This window comes from Salminus brasiliensis, chromosome 3, assembly GCF_030463535.1.
Source record: "Salminus brasiliensis chromosome 3, fSalBra1.hap2, whole genome shotgun sequence".
NCBI classification, from domain to species: domain Eukaryota; kingdom Metazoa; phylum Chordata; class Actinopteri; order Characiformes; family Bryconidae; genus Salminus; species Salminus brasiliensis.
Genome location: NC_132880.1, coordinates 39,184,086 through 39,207,246, shown reverse-complemented (window position 1 = coordinate 39,207,246; position 23,161 = coordinate 39,184,086). Strand labels below are relative to the sequence as shown.

General features: G+C 41.5%; 3 protein-coding genes across 5 annotated transcripts; 2 read left to right on the top strand and 1 right to left on the bottom strand.

Annotated features, from left to right (window-relative positions):
- Positions 1-734: 734 nt before the first annotated feature.
- On the top strand, positions 735-4,308 carry clxn (calaxin). Of its 2 annotated transcripts, XM_072676095.1 has the most exons (6): positions 735-855; positions 3,022-3,177; positions 3,247-3,351; positions 3,435-3,586; positions 3,670-3,774; positions 4,009-4,308. In XM_072676095.1, the coding sequence occupies exons 1-6, from the start codon at positions 780-782 to the stop codon at positions 4,057-4,059; spliced, it is 645 nt and encodes a 214-aa protein (XP_072532196.1). In that variant the 5' UTR covers positions 735-779; the 3' UTR covers positions 4,060-4,308. The 2 variants fall into 2 exon arrangements, with proteins under 2 accessions (XP_072532196.1, XP_072532195.1); XM_072676094.1 differs by having other exon boundaries at positions 3,022-3,351.
- Positions 3,895-6,889, bottom strand: rbm48 (RNA binding motif protein 48). Its single transcript, XM_072676093.1, has 5 exons — positions 6,762-6,889; positions 5,557-5,747; positions 4,998-5,143; positions 4,317-4,906; positions 3,895-4,213 (listed from the first exon to the last, which is right to left on the bottom strand). Exons 1-5 carry the CDS (start codon positions 6,882-6,884, stop codon positions 4,154-4,156), a joined length of 1,110 nt encoding a protein of 369 aa, XP_072532194.1. The 5' UTR covers positions 6,885-6,889; the 3' UTR covers positions 3,895-4,153.
- Positions 6,890-7,325: 436 nt separating this feature from the next.
- On the top strand, positions 7,326-21,734 carry pex1 (peroxisomal biogenesis factor 1). Of its 2 annotated transcripts, none has more exons than XM_072676091.1 (24): positions 7,326-7,521; positions 7,616-7,756; positions 7,871-7,954; positions 8,463-8,577; positions 8,667-9,379; positions 10,696-10,815; positions 12,222-12,345; positions 12,423-12,529; positions 12,638-12,732; positions 12,905-13,037; positions 13,306-13,402; positions 13,511-13,645; positions 14,307-14,461; positions 14,790-14,982; positions 15,090-15,256; positions 15,499-15,633; positions 16,371-16,435; positions 16,581-16,723; positions 17,121-17,224; positions 18,143-18,319; positions 18,516-18,749; positions 19,938-20,132; positions 20,264-20,394; positions 20,508-21,734. In XM_072676091.1, exons 1-24 carry the CDS (start codon positions 7,414-7,416, stop codon positions 20,590-20,592), a joined length of 3,756 nt encoding a protein of 1,251 aa, XP_072532192.1. In that variant the 5' UTR covers positions 7,326-7,413; the 3' UTR covers positions 20,593-21,734. The 2 variants fall into 2 exon arrangements, with proteins under 2 accessions (XP_072532192.1, XP_072532191.1); XM_072676090.1 differs by having other exon boundaries at positions 13,511-13,681.
- The last annotated feature ends 1,427 nt before the right edge of the window (positions 21,735-23,161 follow it).

Sequence of the window (23,161 nt, the reverse complement as noted above, 5' to 3'; positions counted from 1 at the left end):
CTTTCCACTAATGTCTCACAGCCTCAAAGTCAAAGATTTTAGATTTTTATTACAAGAACTGGGGGGGATCTAGTGCACATTTACGCTTATCCATTTAGAATCATTGACCTGTCACAACGCTGGGTAGGTAGTTTGTCAGGTACAGTAGTGTAGTGAGCTATAACTACATAATACTAAAAAGAAAATGATAATGAAATTTTAAGAATTTTAAGTGCTATTGATGACAGGGTTGTGGGTTCGATTACTGGGCTTGGCAAGCTGCCACTGTTGGGCCCTTGAGCAAGGCCCTTCACCCTCTCTGCTCCCCGGGCGCTGCAGCAATGGCTGCCCACCACTCCGGGCATGTGTGCTCACTGTCCATTGTGTGTGTTTCACACTGGCGTGTATGTATGTTCACTGCACAGCTGGGTTAAAGGCAGAAGCTAAATTCCATCTGTGTGACAAAAATGTCACAAATGGTGTAAATGGTCGTCTTGTCTTGAGAGAAATAACTCAGTTGATCTGTTTATTAAATGCCTTAGCAAAATAAGAAGACTACATTTAGCTAAATTACTGGGGAACATTACTGTTTAAGGAAGCATAGGGGAATAGGGGACCTTTTTCACACCGCTGGACGAACAGCTGTTCCTGTGCTGTTACTGTTCCTCCTCCTCCTCCTCCTCCTCCTCCTGCTGCTGCTGCTGCTGCTGCACGTGGATTGGGGTTTCTATAGCAACACGGTGTAAACACCCCGGCGGTGCTGTGTGTGAGTGTGTGGGGGGGCGCTTTCTGCTTTCAAAATGAGCGAGATGTCGGCGATGAGCAAGAAAATGAACCAAAACCTGGCCGAAAAACTGTGTAAACAAGCTAAACACTGTGAGTATTCAGGTGAAGTATTATCTAGCACTTATTAACCTCAGCAATCGGCTAGCTTAGCGGGTTGGCTAGCTTATAGCTAGGATAGCTAGCTATCTGAAAAACCTGGAAACTGAGAGAAGACTGCTGGACATGTCAAAATATTAGCATATAATACTAGCTGTTAATATTAATTTAAACTGAGAGGCTTTTAATATGATCATTGCCTGTCTGCTGCCCGGAATATAGCTAGCATATCTATCTAGATAAATAATTTAAAATGTCATGGGAAAGTCCTGGAAATCTTTTCTCAAACAGTGTGAACCCGGTAAACCATGAAAGCTTCCCTCTACCTTCATCTAACAGCATTCATCAGTTAGCTAAGCCCCCCTGAACCCCCCAGAACCAATCACCTTCAGTCATGTTTTACTGAGACCTCCAACTCCTGTTAAGTTCCTTTGGTTTATACAAGATAAATAAACACCATATACTCTTATATATATTATATCAACAATAAAATTAAAGAAGTATTAGTACCTTTGCCATTGTGTGCCTGATTATGTTTGCAGTTTTGTTTAATGATTCATCTTCCATGTCCATCTTTGGTAGTTCTGGTAGTTTGGGTCCATACAAGGGGGCATTTCGGTCTGCCACCCCCAACAAGTCTGTACTGACCTCCATTTTTCTAAGTGTGCAGTCCTTGGTATAAACCTCGGTGTAGTGGATGGAGGATTCTTTGGTTTTCTGGTACTCTCTCTCTCTTCATTGCCTGTGGAAGGCAGGTTTGACCATTGTGAGGTCTGCTTGCAATCGTCTGGGGCACTACTGGGGATGAAACTGTGTAAGGACCCCATCCTATCTTCTGTAGGTACACTGCCATGTACACTCTGAGATTTAAACGAGTATTTAGATGACAAATGTTGCTGAGGAACCCTTTAGTGGGGTGGTAATGGTAACAAGGGAAAGCCAGGAGCTTCCCTCTACCTTTATCTAAAAGCATTCATCAGTTAGCTTAGCCCCCCTGAACCCCCCAGAACCAATCACCTTCAGTCATGTTTTACTGAGACCTCCAACTCCTGTTAGCTAAGCTGGTTTATCTTAACAAAAAGTATTACTCAAACATTAACGCTATACACACGTTTAATACACTATATGGACAAAAGTATTGGGACACCTGCTTATTTATTGTGTCTCCCAAAATCAAGGGCACTCAGAAAGTTGATCCTGCTTTTGTTCGTTTGAGTAACGACCTGTACTAATCCAGGCTGGAAAAAGCTTTCTACTGGGGTTTGGAGCACTGGAGCACTGCCGCAAGAGCATTAGGGAGATCAGGATGTTGGGTGATCACCATCGCACCCCATCCCCAGCTCATCTCAAATGTACTGGATAGAGCACTATCCATCATTCCAGATAACACTGCTCCACTGCTTAATGCTGGGGTGCATTAGCCCCACTAGACCACGTCTGGCATCAGGCACAGTACCAACAGGTTCATGTTTATCTGCTCCAGAGAGTCCTATTGGTAATACCTCTCAACATGGACTAGACAGTTGTGTCAGCAATGGGTGCAACATAAAGTAGCTGAATGCTTTTGGTGGAAGGGGTGTCCAAAAACATGTGGATGTAGTGTAGGTTCAACGTTAGCGTTGTTGGTTGATAGAGGTGAAATAACCACTATCAGAAACGTCCAAATGTTTTCTCACTAGAACAGTTGCTTTTTGACTATTAGGTGGGTGTCTAGCTCTAATAACTGCAGTTATATGCACTCAAGAAAGGCTACTTTTAGGTACAGCTGGACTACATCTTAGTCATTAACTTACTCCATTGAGAGACATGCAAATGTGCAGCATTATAGGATGAGAAAATGAAACAGTTTTTTTTTAACATTTAATAATATTGTTTGTGTGTTTAATTCTTATGTTAGTACAGCCAACATATGTTGACAATCTATACTGCTTTGCAAATGGTCATTTCTCTAACTTTTGAGGTAAGTCAAAAGTTCATCATTCCATCATTCCATTTTAAATGAAAACAAGACCGTAAAAGAGAAGATGATCAGCAGTTCTATACATTACTCACTACTTTAGTACTTTTTGATCTACACTTATATATATATATATATATATATATATATATATATCTGTTCAGTCTATTCTGCCCATAACCAGAAAACCTCTCATTCTCCAGTTAGTAAAACCGAGGCAGAGTGCCTCATTCGACTGTTCAATGAGTTGTTGGGAGAGCAGACTGACAGGAGAGTGGGGCCTGGCCTGGACCGAGGAAAATTCCGAAACATCCTTCACAACACGTTTGGACTGACCGACGACATGATTATGGACAGAGGTAGGGCACTAATTCTGCATGCAGAAGCCAATGTCGCGTTTTCAAAGCTAACATTTCTCCAACCCACAGTTTTCCGCGCTTTTGACAACGACAACGACAGCTACATCAGTGTGAAGGAGTGGGTGGAAGGACTGTCAGTCTTTCTTCGAGGCTCCTTGGATGAAAAGATCAAATGTAAGACTGGGCTGAGTAAATTATGTGATAAGATTATTTCCAGGTCACTTCTTAATCTATGCTCTTCCCTCTCAAATGACCAGACTGTTTCGAGGTGTACGACCTTAATGGAGACGGGTACATATCGAGGGAGGAAATGTTCCACATGCTGAAGAACAGTCTGATCAGACAGCCGACAGAGGATGAACCTGATGAAGGGATTAAGGACCTTGTGGAAATAATACTGAAGAAAATGGTGAGACCACAAATGGAGAGGTAGTTGGGCATAGTCAAACAACTAACACATCCACTAAAATTATTTCTGGTTTCGGTGTTCAGGACCATGACCATGACAGCAGACTTTCATATGCTGACTTCGAGAAGGCTGTACGAGATGAAAATCTGTTATTGGAAGCTTTTGGAACGTGCCTTCCTGATGCAAAGGTAAATGAGAAAATGTTCTGTATGGGTGTCATTTGTATGACAGCAGCAGCAACATGATATTTGTTTTAAACATATAATATTATTTTCATATTTGTCAAAAGATTTTACAAATTAAATAGGAAATAATGCTTTAATGACATTCACGGGTCTTCTGAATGTTTTGTACATTAAAATGTAACATTTATTTTGCTGTAATAATAAATAAATCTCTTACTATGTTTGTTTATTTTGCAGAGTATTCTGGCATTTGAGCAACAAGCATTCCAGGAGTCAATAGATCACTAAACTACTTAAGTAAAGAACAGCGAATGATGTGATTTTCAAATAAACCACTGCTCCAGTGCATCAGTGAATACTGCACACTGAAGGCCAGAGGAAATTAAATTCTTCGTCGTGCTTTTGCAGTGGTTGTCTTCTTCTCTAAGGGAACTGATACAACCTAAAGAAAAAAAATACAAGATAAACAAACACCATATACTCATATCATATAATATAGATATATATTATATCAACAATAAAATTAAAGAAGTGAAAGAGCTAACCTTTGCCATTGTGTGCCTGATTATGTTTGCAGTTTTGTTTAATGATTCATCTTCCATGTCCATCTTTGGTAGTTCTGGTAGTTTGGGTCCATACAAGGGGGCATTTCGGTCTGCCACCCCCAACAAGTCTGTACTGACCTCCATTTTTCTTTTCCTGTTTTCTAAGTGTGCAGTCCTTGGTATAAACCTCGGTGTAGTGGATGGAGGATTCTTTGGTTTTCTGGTACTCTCTCTCTCTTCATTGCCTGTGGAAGGCAGGTTTGACCATTGTGAGGTCTGCTTGCAATCGTCTGGGGCACTACTGGGGATGAAACTGTGTAAGGACCCCATCCTATCTTCTGTAGGTACACTGCCTCCATGTACACTCTGAGATTTAAACGAGTATTTCGATGACAAATGTTGCTGAGGAACCCTTTCGTGGGGTGGCAACGGCAATAAAGCAAAGCCAGGAGAAGTGCTGGAACTAGAACTATCCTCTCGAGATCTTTGAGGATGTGTCCTGTCTTCATACTCGGCAGATGATGGAGCTGGTGTCTCTGCACAGTCAGAGTGTGTTGTCTCTGTGGGTTGTTCTTGCTCACGTTCCTTTGCTGGAACAAAGGTGTAGTTAAACCAGTACGAACTGGTTAGTTACACGGATTAAAGAAACCAAAAGAAAGTGTAGGCAAGTTTATTAAATACCTAATCTTCGAGCTGTTGTGGTAACATATCTTCTCCTGTCCTGTAACTTCCTTCTTGTGTCTTCTACTGTCTCATATTCAGGGGCGTAACACACATGAAGCAGCCCCCCAAAGAAACTTCTCTCGTCTGTATTCCTTTTGGCAGCCCTGAAACAATCCACACTTCTATCATACTCGGCTATCACTGGGTCTTGGGATATCTGTCTATTAACACACACCTTAAGATTTCTTGGCCATAGCAATCTCTCCAAGATGTAGATTAAAGGGTGGTTCCAAATTCAAAGCCTTTAAATTTCTATTTTTATATTGCATGTTATATGGTTTAATGGTAGATGCCTTTTCACTGAAATATATTTTTGAGATTTTACCTTTAAACAAAGCTGATAACATTGAAATGATGTTATCTGATCAACTTTTCTTGTAATTCTACAGTAAATTGCATGCATATTACCGGAAACAAACAATTCTCATTTTAAATAACACCCATAGGTCACTTTTAATACAACCATCCCATCTGCTGGATAATTGACATCTTACCATGTAACAGGTCTCATTCTCACCTTGCACTTGTAAGCTTTTGGAACTTAATGAGATAAACTTCAGTGAATTGTTCTGCAGGATACTCATCCAGTACTCTGTACTCTTCAACCACTCCATAGAGAGCAAAGAGCTGCACCAGCTCGGTCATCACCCCAACAGCAGGCACTCCTTGCACCAGCAGAAACCGAGACTCTAGGTTTATCGTATATACCTAAAGATTGATATAACAGAACATACACTATAGGTCATCATCAAAAGAATGGGATATTATAACAGAGCTGCATATGAGCATAAGGCCTTTAGTAGCCCTTATTTGGCTAAATAGGGTGTGTTACATTTGGGTTAGTTGAAACTTGCAGGAAAGTAGCTCTCAGAGAGGTGCTGGAGTCCACTGGCCCAAAAGACCAAGCTGCAGCTACATGGCTAGAAAGCCCCTCAGCACAGAGCTGAGTTCTTCGGAGCAAGGTTGTAATGAGTTTGATCAGTGGGATTATAAATGAGCCATAAGGACCTGTTAGGACTTCTGAAACCAGCATGAAGTTCTAGGATGTAGTAGCCTCCTGATAGCAAATGACACTATGGCAAACAGTTCACATTTTACAGCTTAGCAGACATTACACTACATAATGAACAATTATTTAATCTACTTAATCAAAACAAAACTTATTGCAAAATACTAAGTACTAGTATTAGAGTTAGAGGAAAAGTATTGCACTTTTAATACTTTGACAGGCTCCACCACAGAACACCCCTCTTATTTTAGAAACTCTCTGGTTTTACTCTGGAGGGACCAGAGCACCATCCTAACACTTTGTGATGACATGGAGGGTCGTGTGTGTGTGTGTGTGTGTGTGTGTGTGTGTGTGTGTGTGAGATCCAGAACTCACTAGGGCGTTTAGGGTTAGGATTCGGGGAAACCCTAGTAGACTTCACCTAGTAGACTTCACCTAGTAGACTTCACCTAGTAGACTTCACCTACAGAGCTAGCTACCTATTCAACACATAGCTAATGCAGCTAATAGTACTCTTTGGTACTCAGTAGTACTAGAAGACGTATCTAACGCTGCCAAAAGACGACCATCTGTGGATTTCTTTGCTAGCTGCTACACATTTGGAGAAATTAAACGACACCAGAGATGCTTGGACAGACAAATAAGAGCTGCTGCTCGTTTAACCTGCTAGGTTCATTTCATTACGAGGTCTCCAGCGAAAACAACACACCGACCTTGACTGCTTTTGGTCTCCTCCCTTCTCTGTACTTTGGTCGAGTAAGACAAACGTTTTGCTGTTCATGATGTTTGTACACTTGCGGTGTATCCCACACAGAGCTCTGCTTCAGGGTCGCCATGTTTACCCACCGTCACCGTCTGCGCAGTCGCGAAAACACACAGCCTGAGACCGAACTAATCGATCACAGGCGTGGATGCGCTTTCACAGCGAACCCAGAGGGTGCTTTCATACTATCGCCGTCTTCATATTTTAATATTATTTTTAATTTCATATTAGTGTTTTTTATGAACACACTGATGTCAGGACCCAGGATCTACTGTAAATATATTGTCTTACGTACTTGTATATGGGAAAGTGCGCTCTAATCTTTTATTAATAAAAATTTCATAAATCTTAAATAATAAATTTTATCTAAAAGGTAAACTCTCACTAAATAAGTTAAAATATCTCTGACAATCTATGAAAACCTTTTGAGCAGTCTCTTTTGAGAAAGTCAGCATCAGCAGATCGAGTGGTCAGGGCTGCCTCAGACTATTGACATGTTTAGCATGGCGTCTCATCCTCTGTAGTGAACCAGCTACTGAAGACTAGTGATAACTAACACAGTCATTCAGTGGGAAAAGGAGGGTTAAGCACATCTGCAGGCAATGTTGGGGAGCTGCGGAATCCAACCAGTCACGCTGGCCTTCAACAACTCCAAAAACTGCTTTCTTCACCTGCCACCTAACTTAGTCTCTCAACTCTCTCTCCAAGAGGTGTGTGAGGGTGTAGTCATAGCATGCTAAGCTGCCCTTGCTTGCTAGTTCTAGTAAGGTGCGGTCTGTCTAACCCTGTCCTTATCAAATGTAGTCGCAGGCACTGGAACTGTCCTGGGGATCATCTGCATCAGTGTTTCTCAGCTGGATAAGAAGCAACGCTGCACCGGAGGAGGACAGGGTTGAGCTGAACAGACAGTTAGGGGAGAAACTGGGACTTCAGCAGGGAGAACAGGTCAGTATTGAGATTGGAAAACACATGTCCATCACTTCACTAAACACTTGGGTCACCTGATGTGTTCCTGCATGTGGGATTAGGAGGAATGAGGTCCAGTGTGTTGTATTTTAGGGGTTCCTGCGGCCATGTGGCCAGGTGCAGTCCGTGCAGCAGGTGTTTGTAGAGCCTCTGTCTTCAGATGACTGGGAGATCCTGGTGAGTCCCTTTCACTGTACCCTTAATATTGACCTAGCTAAGTAAGCTGATTGTCACCTAATTAAATTAATGTCATTTAAATCAATTTAAATCATTCAGATTCCATTTAATGAGATATGTGCAGGGCTGTATTGCTGCTTTTTGTTTACCCCTACTGTCTACGTACTCAGAAACACATACCCTATTTGCAGGTTTACAGTTGTAGTCTGTTTAATGTCATGCACAATTTGTTAGTCAGTGTCTGACCACAGGACTACTGTTGACTTGCTATTACTTGGGTGATAAATATCCAGACAAGGTCAGTTCTGGGGTCAGGACATGATTATGGATGAAAAGGCATTGGATGGCCAACACAAATTGTGCATGGCAACAGATGGGCTATTTTTAGTTAGGTGTTTCTAATAAAGTGGCATGTCCACATACACATGTATATGAGGATGTAAGTCATGATAACACCACAGTCAGGATTAATGTAAGTTATGATGATACAACATGTTTTTGTTTTCAGGAGCTTCACAGCACAGCTCTGGAACAGCACCTTTTAGACCAAATTCGAGTCGTCTTCTGTACTGGGGTGTTCCCTGTGTGGGTGGACCAGTACACGGTCATCTACATTAAGATAGGTCTATATCTTTATCATTTTATTGAACACTAATACTTTTAAACTCTCAGTACTCTCTGTAAATATTTTTTCCTCTTGTCCTTGTCCTAGTTTCTCTATCTCCATCTGTCCCATATGGCCGATTGGAGCAATTCACTGAGCTGGTTGTTTCCCCCAAACTTCGACATGGAGGTAGGCTGCTTCCCCCAGTTGCTCCAGATGCAAAGAACCAAGTCTTGCAGAGGCTGCAAAACATAGACCTTGGACCCTCTTCCACCCCCTCCTCCTTAGGAACTGGTTCTTTCCATGAGTCCGTTGACGATCAGTTGGAACCCGGTCAGAGCCACCATGGCGGTCACTGGGGTTTTGTACCTGACCTCAGGAGTCTGGTGAGATATGTGTTTACAGGGAAATTGGAGGCCACGAAGGAGATTCCTGAAGTGCCGACTATCCCTGCTGTATTCCCAGATTGTGTCCTGAGAGTTTGTGGATCCCCACCGGGAGCAATCAGCCATCTTGACCCAAATCATGGAGATGTTCACCTGCTACCATGGGACCACTTACAGTATGACTATTGGAGTACACAACAGCCAGTGTTAACATATGGTAGAGTGACTAAAATTCATTCTCCTAAAGAATTGAGGGAGCAAGCCAAGCAGGCCATGGAGAAGAAAAAGAGTGGAAATGGCTCTCAACCTGAAATAGATGGACAGGAGCCAGTGGAAGAGTCTGTGGTGGTCAGGGTCATTTGCCATAATTTGGAAAAACAGCAAGAAGACCAAAGATCTTATGGAATGGGAGAAATTTACTGTGGGAAGGTGTGGGTAAGTGTTTTACACTGCCACTTGTGTTCTTAGACTCTTGTCAAGACATTTCCCATACACACATTGCTTCATTAGGATTGTACTGAAACGTCAGGTTTGATGTTGCTAGAAAATAGTGGCATTGTGAGCATGAAATGCAATAGAATAGGAAAAAATGTGGCTAAACATATGTTGCTTAGGTAAAAATAGCTTGTCTAGTGCCTTAATTAATTGTTAACAGCACAGGTATGATGATTCACATACAAAATTCAATGCAATAGGATATAGTAGAGTTCCTGAATGGTGGCTTGTGTTCATATGTTACTGTTAATTTGTTAATTGGTAATTAGTTTGTACCATGTGCACTGCTTATATGCATGTGTACTAGAGGTGTAACAATGCATTTTTGCATATTTACAGGTTCAACTCAATTATTTCTAATGTCAAAACCCATTTGATCTTTGATATTATATGTAAAAAATTATTGTGGAGTACTGTAATCCTATACTACACCGATTGGTTTGACTGTTATCATAAAACACTCCTTAACAAAATCAACTAAATAAATACTTTTTAGAAATGGAAGGCCTTTAACTGTGACTGTGTGCAAAGCATACAAAGTGCAAAGCGATCATTAACAGTGGGTTCCACTAGAGCTCTGTATTGGGAAGAACCTGGTGATACAATGTGCATCACAATGCAGGGGTTATGATTCTATATATTATGATACTGTTATGTGTTTTTTATGATCATGATATTTTTAGGAAAAAATCATTGTATGAAAAATGTACCCTCATATGCATACATTCTGAGTTCACTGTTAGTCAGCACTCCCCTATGGTGTCAGAAATGTTTAACTGATACTAGAGCTGTATATTATGTAATTCGATACGTATCACAATACAGGGATTACATCTATTGCAATATATTGCAATACTGTAAGCAAGGTGGTATTGCGATAAATAGAGGCACTCAGGAGAAACTAAAGAGGGTATCAGTGAAACTGGTTTGAATTTCAATGTCTTATTTGAAATGGTATTTTCACCTTTATCTATATAAGCAAGTGCATGTTTAATTAGGATTGCAGTTTGCATGACTTTGTTTGATGGTCATAAGTTTATTACTCGTTCTGCACATTAGCCAGTAGCTCCAGTGCAAAATACTTCCAACAGTTAAAACTTCAGAAAACAAATAAATTAGGAAAATGCAAAATATCTGGGCTTTGTGTAAAACAAATATTCTCTCATTGTTGCTGATACTGCTGCACTCATAGTGGTTCTAATATTTCTAAATTAATATTTTCTAAAGAGTTTTCTATCTTTCTGTTTTTTCTACAGATTCCAAACATTTTGCAAACAAGGCTGAGTGTAGGCCCACACTCTGCTGTGAGAGTTCATCCCATAAAGTCCACCCCGGAAGTAGCACAAGCTGTCTTGCTTCAGCCAGTGCAACCACTAGTGAGTGCATATTTCTTGACTACTCTATTAAATGTAACTAGTATGTACCACATTTTTACCACATTTCACCTTGCAGACATATCAGCAATTTATTAAGAAGACTTTACTAATACTGGGTAAAGCCTCATTTTGTGCTCAAAATGGACTTAATTCTTCATGACATGGATTCCACAATATGTTAAATTTATGGTCCATGTTGACATAATCATGTTATGCAGTTGCAGAGATTTTTCAGGTGCACTTTCATGCTGTGGCTCTCCCGTTCTACCACATCCCAAACCTGCTGCTTTGAACCCTTTTCAGACATGCGTGATTACCCTGACCTTTCCTTTATGTGTGAACGCAAATCACACATCAAATCAAACCAGATCAGTTGTACCATACATCACCCAGACTTTATCCTGCCTACAAAGTCTGGGTTATGACCAAGTGAGCTTATGTATGAATAGATCAGGTAATCTTTTCGGGGAATTCACAGTAAGCGTTTTCATGATGTTTCTTAAGCAACTGCTACAAAACCAAGCTTCTGTACTATTTCTGCAACATACCACACAGAACATTTCCTGTAGCCAGAACATGTTTGACATGAAAAATCCCTGGCTATACTCCACATGTGTGACGTGTATAGAAGTTCATATCTGAAAACGGCTTTGTATTCAGACCTGGTGATAAGGAAGGCCACTGAAGAACTCTGAACTGATACAGATGTTCATGAAACCAGTTTGGGACATGATGCATTATCATGCTGGAAGTAGCTGTCAAAAGATGGTGAATTGTGGCCATTAGGAAATATACATGATCAGCAACAATACTGAAACAGTCTGTGGCATTCAAGTGATGATGTGTTGGCATCAACACTGCCAACCAACGGTGCGCCAAGAACACCTTTCCCACGCCGTTACACCACCACATAGCAGGTTGGGGTTGAATTTTCTAGTCTGCAGCCATCCAGCCGGTGCATCAGCACTGCAGCCTCAGCTTTCTGTCAGTCAGGTCATTCTGTGTTGACCTCTCTCATCAACAAGGCGTTTCTGTTCACAGAATGTCCACACATTAGATATTGTTTCCTTGTTACATCTCTAAGTAAACTCTAGAGACTGTTGTGCTCCCATTGCCGTTAGATCGGCAGTTCTAGAAATACTCAAACCAGCCCTTCTGGCACAAACAAACCAACCACGCTAAAAATCACTAAGATCATTTTTTCCCCATCCTGATGGTTGATGTGAACATTAACATCATTTTATGCTTTGCCTTCTGCCACATGATTGGCTGGTTAGATAATTGTACGAATGAGTAGGTGTATAGGTCTATCTAATACACTTCTCAGTGAATATGTGCATGTCATTTAAAACATATATTAGAAAAATGCACCTTTATTGCAGCAGTGTTTTTTTCTCTTACTGCAGGCTGAAAGTGAGAGAGAAGAGGATGTTCAGTCTGCGTTTCTAAGCTGGCTGCATGCTCTGAGCCATCAGCCATTAGCTTGTCTGACAGGCCGGACCACCATCATCCTTCTACGCTGCTCTGAAGGTACAGATAAACATGCATATTTTATACCATTCAGTACAATCTGTCTTTTGTTTAATCCCATGCTGCTGTGTTCTCAGGAAAGTCTGAGTTTGTTCTGACTGTACTGAAACCTGAGCCTGAGCCAAAGCAAGTGGATGAGATCTTTCTTTTATCCACCAGCATGCTGCACAAGCCAGACATACAGGTATGATGTTAAAAAAAAAAAAATTCCCTGTATTTTTATTTTTACACTCCTGCATGCATTCGGCTGGCATTTGACACCCAGGTGTCCCATTTTTTGTTTTTCATCTAGGTTGTCATGGAACCTCATAATTCAAACCACACCACTTTAGTACACACTGGAGATGAGTCATTTTGTGTTGGCTTTCCTTCCCTCAGCTGTCTTGGGTAAGTTATGAGTATAACATGTCATAGCAACAGAAACCACAAATACCAAACCTGTTGGCCCATTGTACCTCATTTTCTTTGTACCAAGTTACCAGGGTATGTTTATAGCAGCAAGATAAACTGTGCACATGAATAAACACAAGTGTGAATTGTCCTGCGTCTGCCTGTCCAGCGGAGTGGAGAGCATTGGTCTATCTGCTTTCAAGCACATCTCTCACAGTCTGGTGGGAGGCCCCCTCTCCTGGGAGCTTGTGTCCACTGGTTGCGGCCTTCGGAGTGGAGCTCTGCTCATCACAGGAGCCAAGGTGACTGCATAACTCTGCACTGGTGTTTGTAGACTCGGCTTAAAATGGCTGATGCTTGTTATGGACAGTTGTAAAGAAGAATGCGGCTGAAGGCAGACACGTTAGTGCTGTAGCCCAATGACACCTAAACACCTGGTACAATAAGTACATCTTCAGATATTGGCCAAATTTTAAAGTATTTCTGTTGGTTCTTTGATCATGAATAGACCAATTTTCACCAGTCTTGAATTATCGAAATAATGGTGATGAATCCTGTGGTTGTTTAAAGGGCAGTGGGAAGTCTGCGCTATCCAGGGCCCTCTGCAGGAAGGCAGCAGAAGAGCTGGACGCCCATGTCGAGGTGGTGGACTGCAAGAAGCTAAAAGGTGGGAGAAAGCCTTCCTACTTTACTGTCCTCTCTTTGTGAAAAGGACTTGTCTTAATGGTCTTTCTTAACTATGCTCGATATTGAGTGCTTCTAATACATCTCTCAGGCAAACGAGCAGACACTGTAAGGCAGAGGCTGGAGGACGTTTTTGAGCAAGCAGTGTGGAGCCAGCCTTCAGTGGTCCTGCTGGATGACCTGGATCACCTGACAGGGGCAGCCACCTCACCAGAGCATGAACAGGGTGCGGAGGCTGTGCTGCGGCAACACATAGCACAGAGTATGACACCACTCTAGTCTTTTCTTAAAGTACATTCATGTTCTGTGTAGATTTAAGCCATTTGAGAACAAAACTCACATGATTTGCGGGGCTCCTAGTGGTTGTTAGTTGTGGTTGATAAATGTTGGCCTTATCATTGGGATGCCATAGCCATCTGTGGCCAGGAGTACCACAGAGCATTGTTGGCCTCACGCTCTTTCTCTCTCTCCCTCTCTCTCTCTCTCTGTGACTGGGTATGATAACCGTCCTTCTCCTCCATCATTTAGCATGTGCTCTCCCAGCATTGGTGGCATTGTGTAATAGGGGTATCCTAGGTAGTAAATGGGACTAAATTACTGATTTGAGGAGTTCACCCCCCTGAAAAAAGTTTTAAAAAAATCCACACAGTTTAATGGATCAAATGGATGGTCAAACATTCTTTTGATTGATGGGATGTGTGTATATATATATAGACACTTCCGCCTTGTTATGGGAACCCTATCCCTACTCACATTTCATTGCTGTCTCCTTGAAGTGGTGTGGTCTGATGGTGTGTGGTGTGTGTGTGTGTGTGTGTGTGTGTGTGTGTGTGTGTGTGTGTGTGTGTGTGTGTGTGTGTGTGTGTGTGTGTGTGTGTGCTACTCAGGCCTGATGGATCTGGTTGATGAACTAGTGGTGCGCTCCAGTCTAGTAGCTCTGCTGGTCACTGCAGAGAGTGATCACTCCCTTCACCCAACACTAACCCAAGTGCAGGGGACACACTTCTTCCAGAGCTTCTGCAAGATCCAGACACCAGACCGGGTGAGCTCACAAAGTTACTCATACTGTGCAACACAAAAGCAGTAAGTGATTTATGATGGGACTGTGTAATTGCTATTGAAATATGTAACTACAGGTCAACAATTATGTAACAAACTGTGTATTTAACTTAATGTAAATAAGTAAAAAAATGTTAAGAGACATGTAACAAAAGCCAAATGTTATTATTTACAACTATACAGAAACACTGCAGATAATTAGAGAAGGTCATATATCAGCCTTGGTGTATTTTGACCTGATTAAAGATTATTCCATTCAACATTAAGCTACATTCATGTAATCACATAACAGTCCTGTATTCTTTATACAGCATCAGAGAGTGGACATTCTGAGATCCCTGATGAACAGTAAAAACCTCATATCTGAAGACAGTCCGGTGACTGTTGATCTTGACAGCATTGCCATGAAAACCGAGGGCTACTTTCCACAAGACCTGAACCTTCTGCTGGACAGAGCCATCCATGCCAGCGTTGTTCATGACAGAGGCAATGGCAACCCTCAAGGCAAGCATTTCCTCAATGCACACTTTACTGTGATTGTGATGTGTGACTGTGATGTGGCTGCTGTTTTCCTAAAGATCTTCATCTTCACCTCCTGTGCTTTTCCACAGGTGTGTGTTTGAGCAGTAAAGACTTCCAGCAGGCCCTGAAGGGATTCATACCTCCCTCCCTTTGGAGGGTGCAGCTACAAACGCCCAGTGGGACAGGCATGGAGCGGGTAGGGGGCCTTCACCAGGCACGCCAGCTTCTGATGGACACCATCCTGTTGCCGGCCAAGGTAAAGCAGAGCTGGAGGTTATTCAGCCTGCCAGCTGTTGTGCTGTAATCTTTGTCAAGGTCATTCATGTTACATTTTATCTTTAGATTTTTTTCTTTCCTTAGATTTGACCCAACTCTGATTTAGGTTTTTTAATATGACCTTTCACAATCTGTTGTCACAAGATTGAATATGAGGGGGAAAAATGGAATAGACCACAAGGCTTAGTTGTCTATGCTAATGTCCTGTATGGTATGTTCCAGTACCCCCTGCTCTTCTCCAGTCTGCCCATTCGCCAGCGCTCTGGGGTGCTGCTCTACGGAGCTCCTGGCACAGGCAAAACTCTCCTGGCTGGAGCTGTGGCCAAAGAGAGTGGAATGAATTTCATCAGCATCAAGGTGAGTGTTTATGCATGTGGAAAACTCATACCACTAATGTTCATGCCACCCCAGATTCAGTCATTTAGCCAAGACATTTTTGATGTCCAAATGTTTGTGGACAGTGCTTCTAATTAATTAATTCAGCTACTTTAGGTTGTACCCATTGCTGACACAGATGTTCAAATGTGCACACACAGTTTGTCCAGTCCCTATAGAAAAATATTACAAATATATTTGGGGCCATGTGGAGCAAATGTACCTAATGGCACCATGCCTAATGCCAGGCGTGGGCTAGAGGGATTTAAAGCCCCCCAGTATTGAGCAGTGGAATAATGGTCCTCCATCCAATACTTTTGGGATAAGTTTGGGAGTTGGGGATGAGGTGGGGTGATGATCATCCAACATCCTGATCTCACTGTTTCAGAGCAGAAACAGTTACTCCAACAAAAGCAGGATAAACTAAATTTAAATACATTTAAAAAAAAAAAAATAAATACTGCATCAGGAGTCAGTGATGAATCATGTAATTTTTTGTCAGCTCCTTTAAATCTTAGCTGTTTGGTTAGAAAAACAGAAAACATGTAGCTCACTTCTTGGCAGGAGAACTCAAATCTGTGCTGTGGTTGTTTTCTTTTTTTCTACTGGAATATATTACATACATCTGAACAGGTTCCATTACTGCATGGAATGTTTATGTTATGTCGTTGATGGATGTTCCTGTCTTGGTCTTAATATGGCTTTGTGTATTCCCTTAGGGTCCAGAGCTCCTCAGCAAGTACATTGGTGCTAGTGAGCAGGCTGTGAGGGATGTGTTTCAGAGGTTAGTGCCGCATGCCAAGAAAACATCCAACACAACTCCTTACCAAATACCAAAGCCATTGACAGTTACTTGCCAGACTAAACGAATGCTCTCTCTCCCTCTTTTTCTGTTTCTCTGTCTTTTTACATTCTCTTGTTTATAACAGAGCCCAAGCAGCTAAGCCCTGTGTCCTCTTCTTTGATGAGTTTGACTCGCTGGCTCCTCGCAGAGGTCATGATAGCACTGGTGTCACTGACCGAGTGGTTAACCAACTACTCACACAGCTTGATGGAGTAGAGGGACTGCAGGGTAAGCAGGACAAGGCCAGCTACTTAGTTAGCAGCTATCAGCAGCTATTATTATACAATGCACAAAATAGGATATTTTAGATAGATACAGCACATGTATTCACAATGCATACATTGTATTGCTCTTGATTTGCTAGAGACCTCCAGATGTGTTGTGAAAATCCAAGTTTATATATTACCTTTATTCTTTAAAGCCTAACCCATCAAATGATAGACCGAAAATTCAAATTCTTTAAAACTGGAGTGTTTAATTAATAAACACAATATAAAAATTAATTATTTACATTGAATTTAAAAGGCATAATGTGACAATTGTGTCCTAGTGTAATAGTTGGGAAAACTGCACCAACATGCCAGTCAGTACTCATATTTGAAACTGCTCTACTCTATTTCTGCAGGAGTGTATGTCCTGGCAGCCACCAGTCGTCCTGACCTGATCGACCCTGCCCTGCTGAGACCCGGGCGACTAGACAAGTCTCTCTACTGCCCACCTCCAGACAGGGTCAGTTTTAAATTACTTTTTGTAAAGTTGACTTATTCAGGTGTCTTGTGAATGAGGATACTGTATGTGAAGGAATTCTATGTCTCCCATGAAGAGGAGGAAGTGTTGCTTGAGCTTCTGGTTTACTGTAGGCTAGAGCGGCAAGAGATGTGACTTGTGCACTGCTTATAAATGTCAGTGTGAATGCCTTCAGTGTTTGTAATTCACAAGGAATTCGGCCAAACCCAAAAGATTGAACGATATGTTTTTCATTCATTGTGCATATAGGTGGACATCCTTTCAGTAAGCTGGTACCCCTCTGAAACTTGTCCTTTTACCAGAATGATCATTCATATTAAACCCAAATTCACCTATGACAGAACCAATACAGGTGATCTGTCATGAGCTTAATGAATTACTTAAATTACTAATTAAGGGAATGACTTAATGGCTGGGGGAGTAGGGAGTGTAATTCACTTTTACTCCAGTGCTGTAAATACAAATCGTGCTATAAATGTGCATATGTTGACAAGCGGAGAGATACAGAATCACCATCCAAACTGAAAGAAGCATGTCAACTGATGTAATATTATTGGATTCTACACAAATATAAAAAACATAATTGTACAATGTTACACAGCTCTCGCAAGAGGTCTTGTGCAGCTCCACCAAAGTTACATAGTGCAGTGTCAGCATTCCAGACCCAGAGAGGCAGAGATACCAATCTTCCTGTTACAATTAGTGTACCATCTAAAGCTGTTATTTTAAGATACAATTACTACATTATATTGCTTTAAAATATGTGGGGGCATTCATATAATTAACATATATGATATTAAGTCTGTTGATGATGGTAACTCACAGTCATTTGGTTACACTGTCTGATTTGCACTGTCTGTGTTGATGGTAATGTGACAGTCAGTGCTTTGTGGCCTTTAGGATGCAAGGGTGGAGATTCTTAAAGCCCTGACTTATTCGATGCCACTGGCCGCAGACGTGGACATGGAGCAGATTGCTGTGGCCACCGAACTGTTTACGGGAGCTGACCTCAAAGCTCTGCTTTACAACGCCCAGCTGGAGGCTATCCACAGCAGCCTGGGGCCTGGCCTACTGCCTGTGAGTCATGCCTGCACACACAGCCCTTCACAGAGCTTTTATGCTGGGAGGTGGTAATCTGTGGTAATATTCTAAAAGTAGGATGTTGACATGCAGAAACTATATAAACTATATAAAAGTTGTAGAATGTGTGAAAATGAATGAATGCCATATGAATGTTGCTGAAGTCAGCGTTTGATCCTCTGTTGTGATTCAGGATTTGGGCTCAGGATCGGACAGCGATGTGAGTCTGTCCTCGCTGATCTTCCTTAACCACAGCAGTGGCTCTGATGACTCTGCAGGGGAAGGCGAGGCTGGACTAGAGCCCTCTGCAGGAGCACTGCTGGAGCACAGCGAGCTGCCTCCTGAGGACCCCCGCCATAACATCTGGCGCCTCTACTTTGGCAGTTCTTTTGAATTAGAGCTGGGCAACCAGTCCCCTTCTGAGCTGGTGAGAAACATTACATACATTGTAGGTGAATCTCCAGCTGTTTTCTTCGAGAGCACGCACAGCATCTCATCTTCTTTTCCAACTTTATAAAAATGTGTACTGAAACGGCCAGCACAGTCTGTCCGATGTCTTGAAGACGCCTGTCGCCCTACTTAATAGTTGTTTCTGTTGTTTTTAAAATGTAAGGTAAAATTAGGAGGAGAAGTCTATTGCTATTGCAACATGCAGTTTTATATTTAAATATCTCCATTGTCCTAAAAATTAAGAATGATTAAATAATAATAATAATAATAGGTTTTGTTTTTCTAAACTGTTAAACACGTTTGGGGGAAAAAACTATAATACAATAAAAAAAAACCTTGGAACTAATGATCTAAAGGTTGACAGTTGACAGCATTCCAGTTATACATTCCAATAATTGTACACTGTTTCCAAACATTTCCAAATTTCTATAAACAGCTAAAGAGTTTGATGTTTACCACAGCTGATTTACCAGTCTTTTACAGGTGTTTCTTCGTGAATCTAATCTCCGTCTGTATGCACTATATGCGCATCCAAACTTCATGAGAACTCGTCCACAGATAGAAGGTGGACAGTGCTGTGTATGACTGATTTAATAAGACACAAATTTGTAAAAGTGCTGATAAACTGTACGATACTACTGCTTTTATTACTGTTGATGTAGTGTCGCCCAATTTGAACTCAGGAGAGTTTTGAGGCTCTCCCAACTTTCCAAGTAGGAAATCCGACCAGTTGGGGCATTCTAGTTGACATTCCCATCTTGGAACTCAGAAATGCCAACATCCCACGCAGCATTAGTATAATGTGTAGCCTTGCCACAACACAACAACAAAAAAGAAAAAGATGAAGCTAATCACCAGAAACTAAAACTGCAAAATGTCTGGATAGCTAAACTCTCAGTTCTACAATATCTATATTATAATCATTGGAGAATACAATTAAAATTGTCCTTTTATTTTTATTTTATTTTTACATTAGCCATCTTGATCATGTATCTTAATTTTTTGTTTAAGTGTTAGTTTAATTATAACAAAACAAACAAACAAACATCATAAATATATGTATATATTTAAAAGCTAGATGTCACCAAGCTGAATGTAGTACTGTGCTGTTGTCTCATAAGGGAAAAGGCTACAATAATAAATGGTCAAATGATTCTACTTCCAGAATTCACAGTGCCTGTCTGTCCAAAACTCCATCACCCATGATCTGACGGGCACATCAGTGAGGGACCCGAGCTGTCTGCACTGCCCTGTTGTCATGTCCTCTCTGCAGGAGGGCTTTCAGGAACAGAGCAACGAACAGGCTGAACGCCTTAGAGCTGATCTCAACACCATCAAAAGCAACTACCGCAGGAGCCCTGTCAGTCAAAGCACTACACTGCCACACAGACATGCTTGATCACTCCATTATTCTGAAGGCATTTATGTGTAGCCTCAGGCCAACAGTGCCATACACAGCTCCTAACCTAATGCATGTGTGTGTCTCTGTAGGAGGACCCTTTCTTGGTGCAGGCAGGCCCCAGTAAGCCTGGCCTGCTGATATGTCAAACTCACTTGACCTCAGCACTGGCCGGCACTCGAGCCTCCATCAGTAGGCAGGACTGGAGGAAGTACACTGAACTGTGAGTACTTTCAAATATCAGTTTGTTTGTCTTAAATATCTGAACTTAATCAAATAATCAAATCATTTTTCCTTTATTAATCATCAGTTCTCCTCTTTTGTTCTCTCCCTCAGCTATGAATCCTTTGGTGCCTCAAGAGAAGGCAAACCTCAGAATGTAGCCATGTTTACAGCTGGTCAGCGAGTGACCTTGGCCTAAAGAGCACTACCCTTGTGCAGACACTGTCCGGTTCGTGTTTAGGAATAGAAAACTAGCAGTAGTAATGAGTGGTGATTTCTGGTCTATGACATGTATGCCAATCAGCCATATTTTGCCCAAAGCATGTCACAGGCATTTCCTAGAGACTCCAGAGAGCTTGTGTTAATACATAACATGTCACCTTTGTTATGGCTGATTGGTGCATTCTGGTTGGGGACACCTTTTTAACGCACTGAAACATATGGACTGTCATTTAAACAATATTGAGAGATGGAGGTAATATAACTAAACACATTAAACTGATCTTTTCTTTAAATAATCAGTCAAATGTTATGAAATGCATTTTAGTGAGGAAAATGTTAGGACACACATTTAATTACTACTTAAAATGTCTAGATTGTAATCAGTTCAGCCCAAGAGCAGCATGCAAGATGTGTAAAGAAGTCTCCAAAAGACCCACAGGTAGATCTCACAGTTGGCATCAAAGTACAACATCTACCATCAGAAAGAGACCAAAGAAGTCTGATGTTCATGGGAGGCGTGCAAGGAGGAAACCCTTGCTGTCAAAGAACCCATCAGGACAAGACTAAAGAGAACACCTAGACAGAGACCAGGACTTCTGGAACAATGTGCTTTGGACAGATGAATCCTGAGTCTTGCTCTGATGTTTTCTTCAGTTATATGTGTATTCAGTTACATTATATTACCTCTTGTTATCTCTCAGTATTGTGAAACTGAAGATCAAATGTGCCATTTGTCTAAATATGTTAAAAGAGGACTAAGGACTGTAAGAAACAGAATCAGCTGTTGTATTTAGGGCTATTTCTTGCTACACTGAGACGTGTTCTCATTTGCCTTAAAGAATGAAGAGTCTAATCTTAAACTTTAAACATAGTCTATGTCTTTTAATAAAGAGTATGCAAATTGCATTGTAAGATATGTAAATTTAGCCTTCCTTAAGTTAGGCCATTTAATATTCCATTAATTTATTTTCTAATTTTCTGTGATTTTAGTAATTGCACTGTTGTATTTTTTAAGAAATGCTTTAAGATTTACACTTTATGTAACTGCAGAAGTTAATCCCACAACGGGTATGTACGTTTGTGAATTCTTAATTAAATAATGTTGATTTGTTACTGTGATTTTCTAAGTAGTGCTCTATTTTGCTTATTCCTCTAGTACCTGTTTTACAAGCTCAGTTTAGTCGTAGGGTTAGCTGTAGACATGTGCTGATATTCAATAATAATGTTTGTGCTTAACTAGAATATACCAACATGGCATTTGCACATCAGCAATTGTCAGCAATGTAGCTGTGTGAAAAGGTACTCAGCTTATTTTATCAGTAGTCCTAGTGTCTATTGAGACCAGCAGGTGGCGCCATATTGCAGTTTCCAGCAGAGAATTTGTAATGAGTGGCTGGCCATCAGTATTCTCATTGTATTGTCTGAAGCATCTGGTGGATTTATCCACTGCATAATTGGCACACTTCTGAAAACCCACTGGACCTAATCTCTTGCCCTCACCTTACCCGACCTCAAGAAATCATCTGAAATCTTAATGAGTTTGTGGTGTAGTTGAAATGGCAGCCTTGGTCTGACTGAGTAACCTTCCAGGGCTGGCAGGGCTTTGAAGTTTCCTTCAAGTTCCTCCACAGACCTTTTTCTTCTGCAGTCACTCCGCAGCTGAAATTGTCTATACATTTTTGATTATCATAAACTTTTCAGAGCTCAGTCTCACAAGGCTCACTCGGCCTTGTGTCTGGCATCTTTAGGCCGAGTTTACAGCGTTGCTGGAACGGACGACCCAAAGCAGCCTACACGTGACATGGGAGGTGTTGCTGACTTATATATAGCACACCTTTGTTCTAGCCTCTGGTATTGGAGAACACAGCGTGGGCTAATGCTGAGAACTGCAGGAGACATCCTAAAGCCCAGGAGAGTGCTGCACGTGCTGCTACGGGCCGCTTGGATGCCATGCCTTTTGCTGAAATATCGTGAGAGCGACTGTCAGCATAACACTGAAACAGATCAGTCGAAGTCAGTCTGCACCAGGCGAGACGTGGAAGAATTCCCTACTCCAGTAAATGTGCATTATATGTCCAAATGTTTGTGGACAACCCTTCTAATGAATGCATTCAGCAACTCTAATCTCCCATTGCTGACACAGATGTGCGAATGCACACACACAGCTTGTCTAGTCCCTGTAGAGAAGTATTGCAAATAGAATAGAACTCTCAGGAGCAGATAAACATGAACCTATTAGCGCCATGTCTAATGCTAGACATGGGCTAGAGGGGTATGAGCAGGGTTGGCGTGATAGTGATTAGCAGGATGAGATAGTGGAGTGTAACACCACCCCCTGGTGGAGAATCCTGAGCTTTCCTACCCTGGCCTCCTGTAAAAATGCCATTAATTAATAGACGCTTCATTTTTAAAAGCGACGAGTAAAATAATGTCACTCTATGTAAATTAGGTCCTCCAGCAGTAAACCTTCTCTCAGCTTCAAAAGACTGCACAAATTTAAAGAAACATTTGAAGGTAAGAAAATCACAGCTCAATCCATGTAGACA

Coding starts and splice junctions, on each gene's coding strand:
- clxn (XM_072676094.1), top strand. CDS start 780: ATGAGCGAGATGTCGGCGATGAGCAAGAAAATGAACCAAAACCTGGCC. Junction 3,352..3,434: donor CTTGGATGAAAAGATCAAAT/GTAAGACTGGGC, acceptor TCAAATGACCAG/ACTGTTTCGAGGTGTACGAC. Junction 3,775..4,008: donor CGTGCCTTCCTGATGCAAAG/GTAAATGAGAAA, acceptor TTTATTTTGCAG/AGTATTCTGGCATTTGAGCA.
- rbm48 (XM_072676093.1), bottom strand. CDS start 6,884: ATGGCGACCCTGAAGCAGAGCTCTGTGTGGGATACACCGCAAGTGTAC. Junction 5,748..6,761: donor GGAGACCAAAAGCAGTCAAG/GTCGGTGTGTTG, acceptor ATCAATCTTTAG/GTATATACGATAAACCTAGA. Junction 5,144..5,556: donor CAAAAGCTTACAAGTGCAAG/GTGAGAATGAGA, acceptor GGATTGTTTCAG/GGCTGCCAAAAGGAATACAG.
- pex1 (XM_072676090.1), top strand. CDS start 7,414: ATGTTGGGGAGCTGCGGAATCCAACCAGTCACGCTGGCCTTCAACAAC. Junction 15,634..16,370: donor TGAATTTCATCAGCATCAAG/GTGAGTGTTTAT, acceptor GTATTCCCTTAG/GGTCCAGAGCTCCTCAGCAA. Junction 20,133..20,263: donor GCAACTACCGCAGGAGCCCT/GTCAGTCAAAGC, acceptor GTGTCTCTGTAG/GAGGACCCTTTCTTGGTGCA.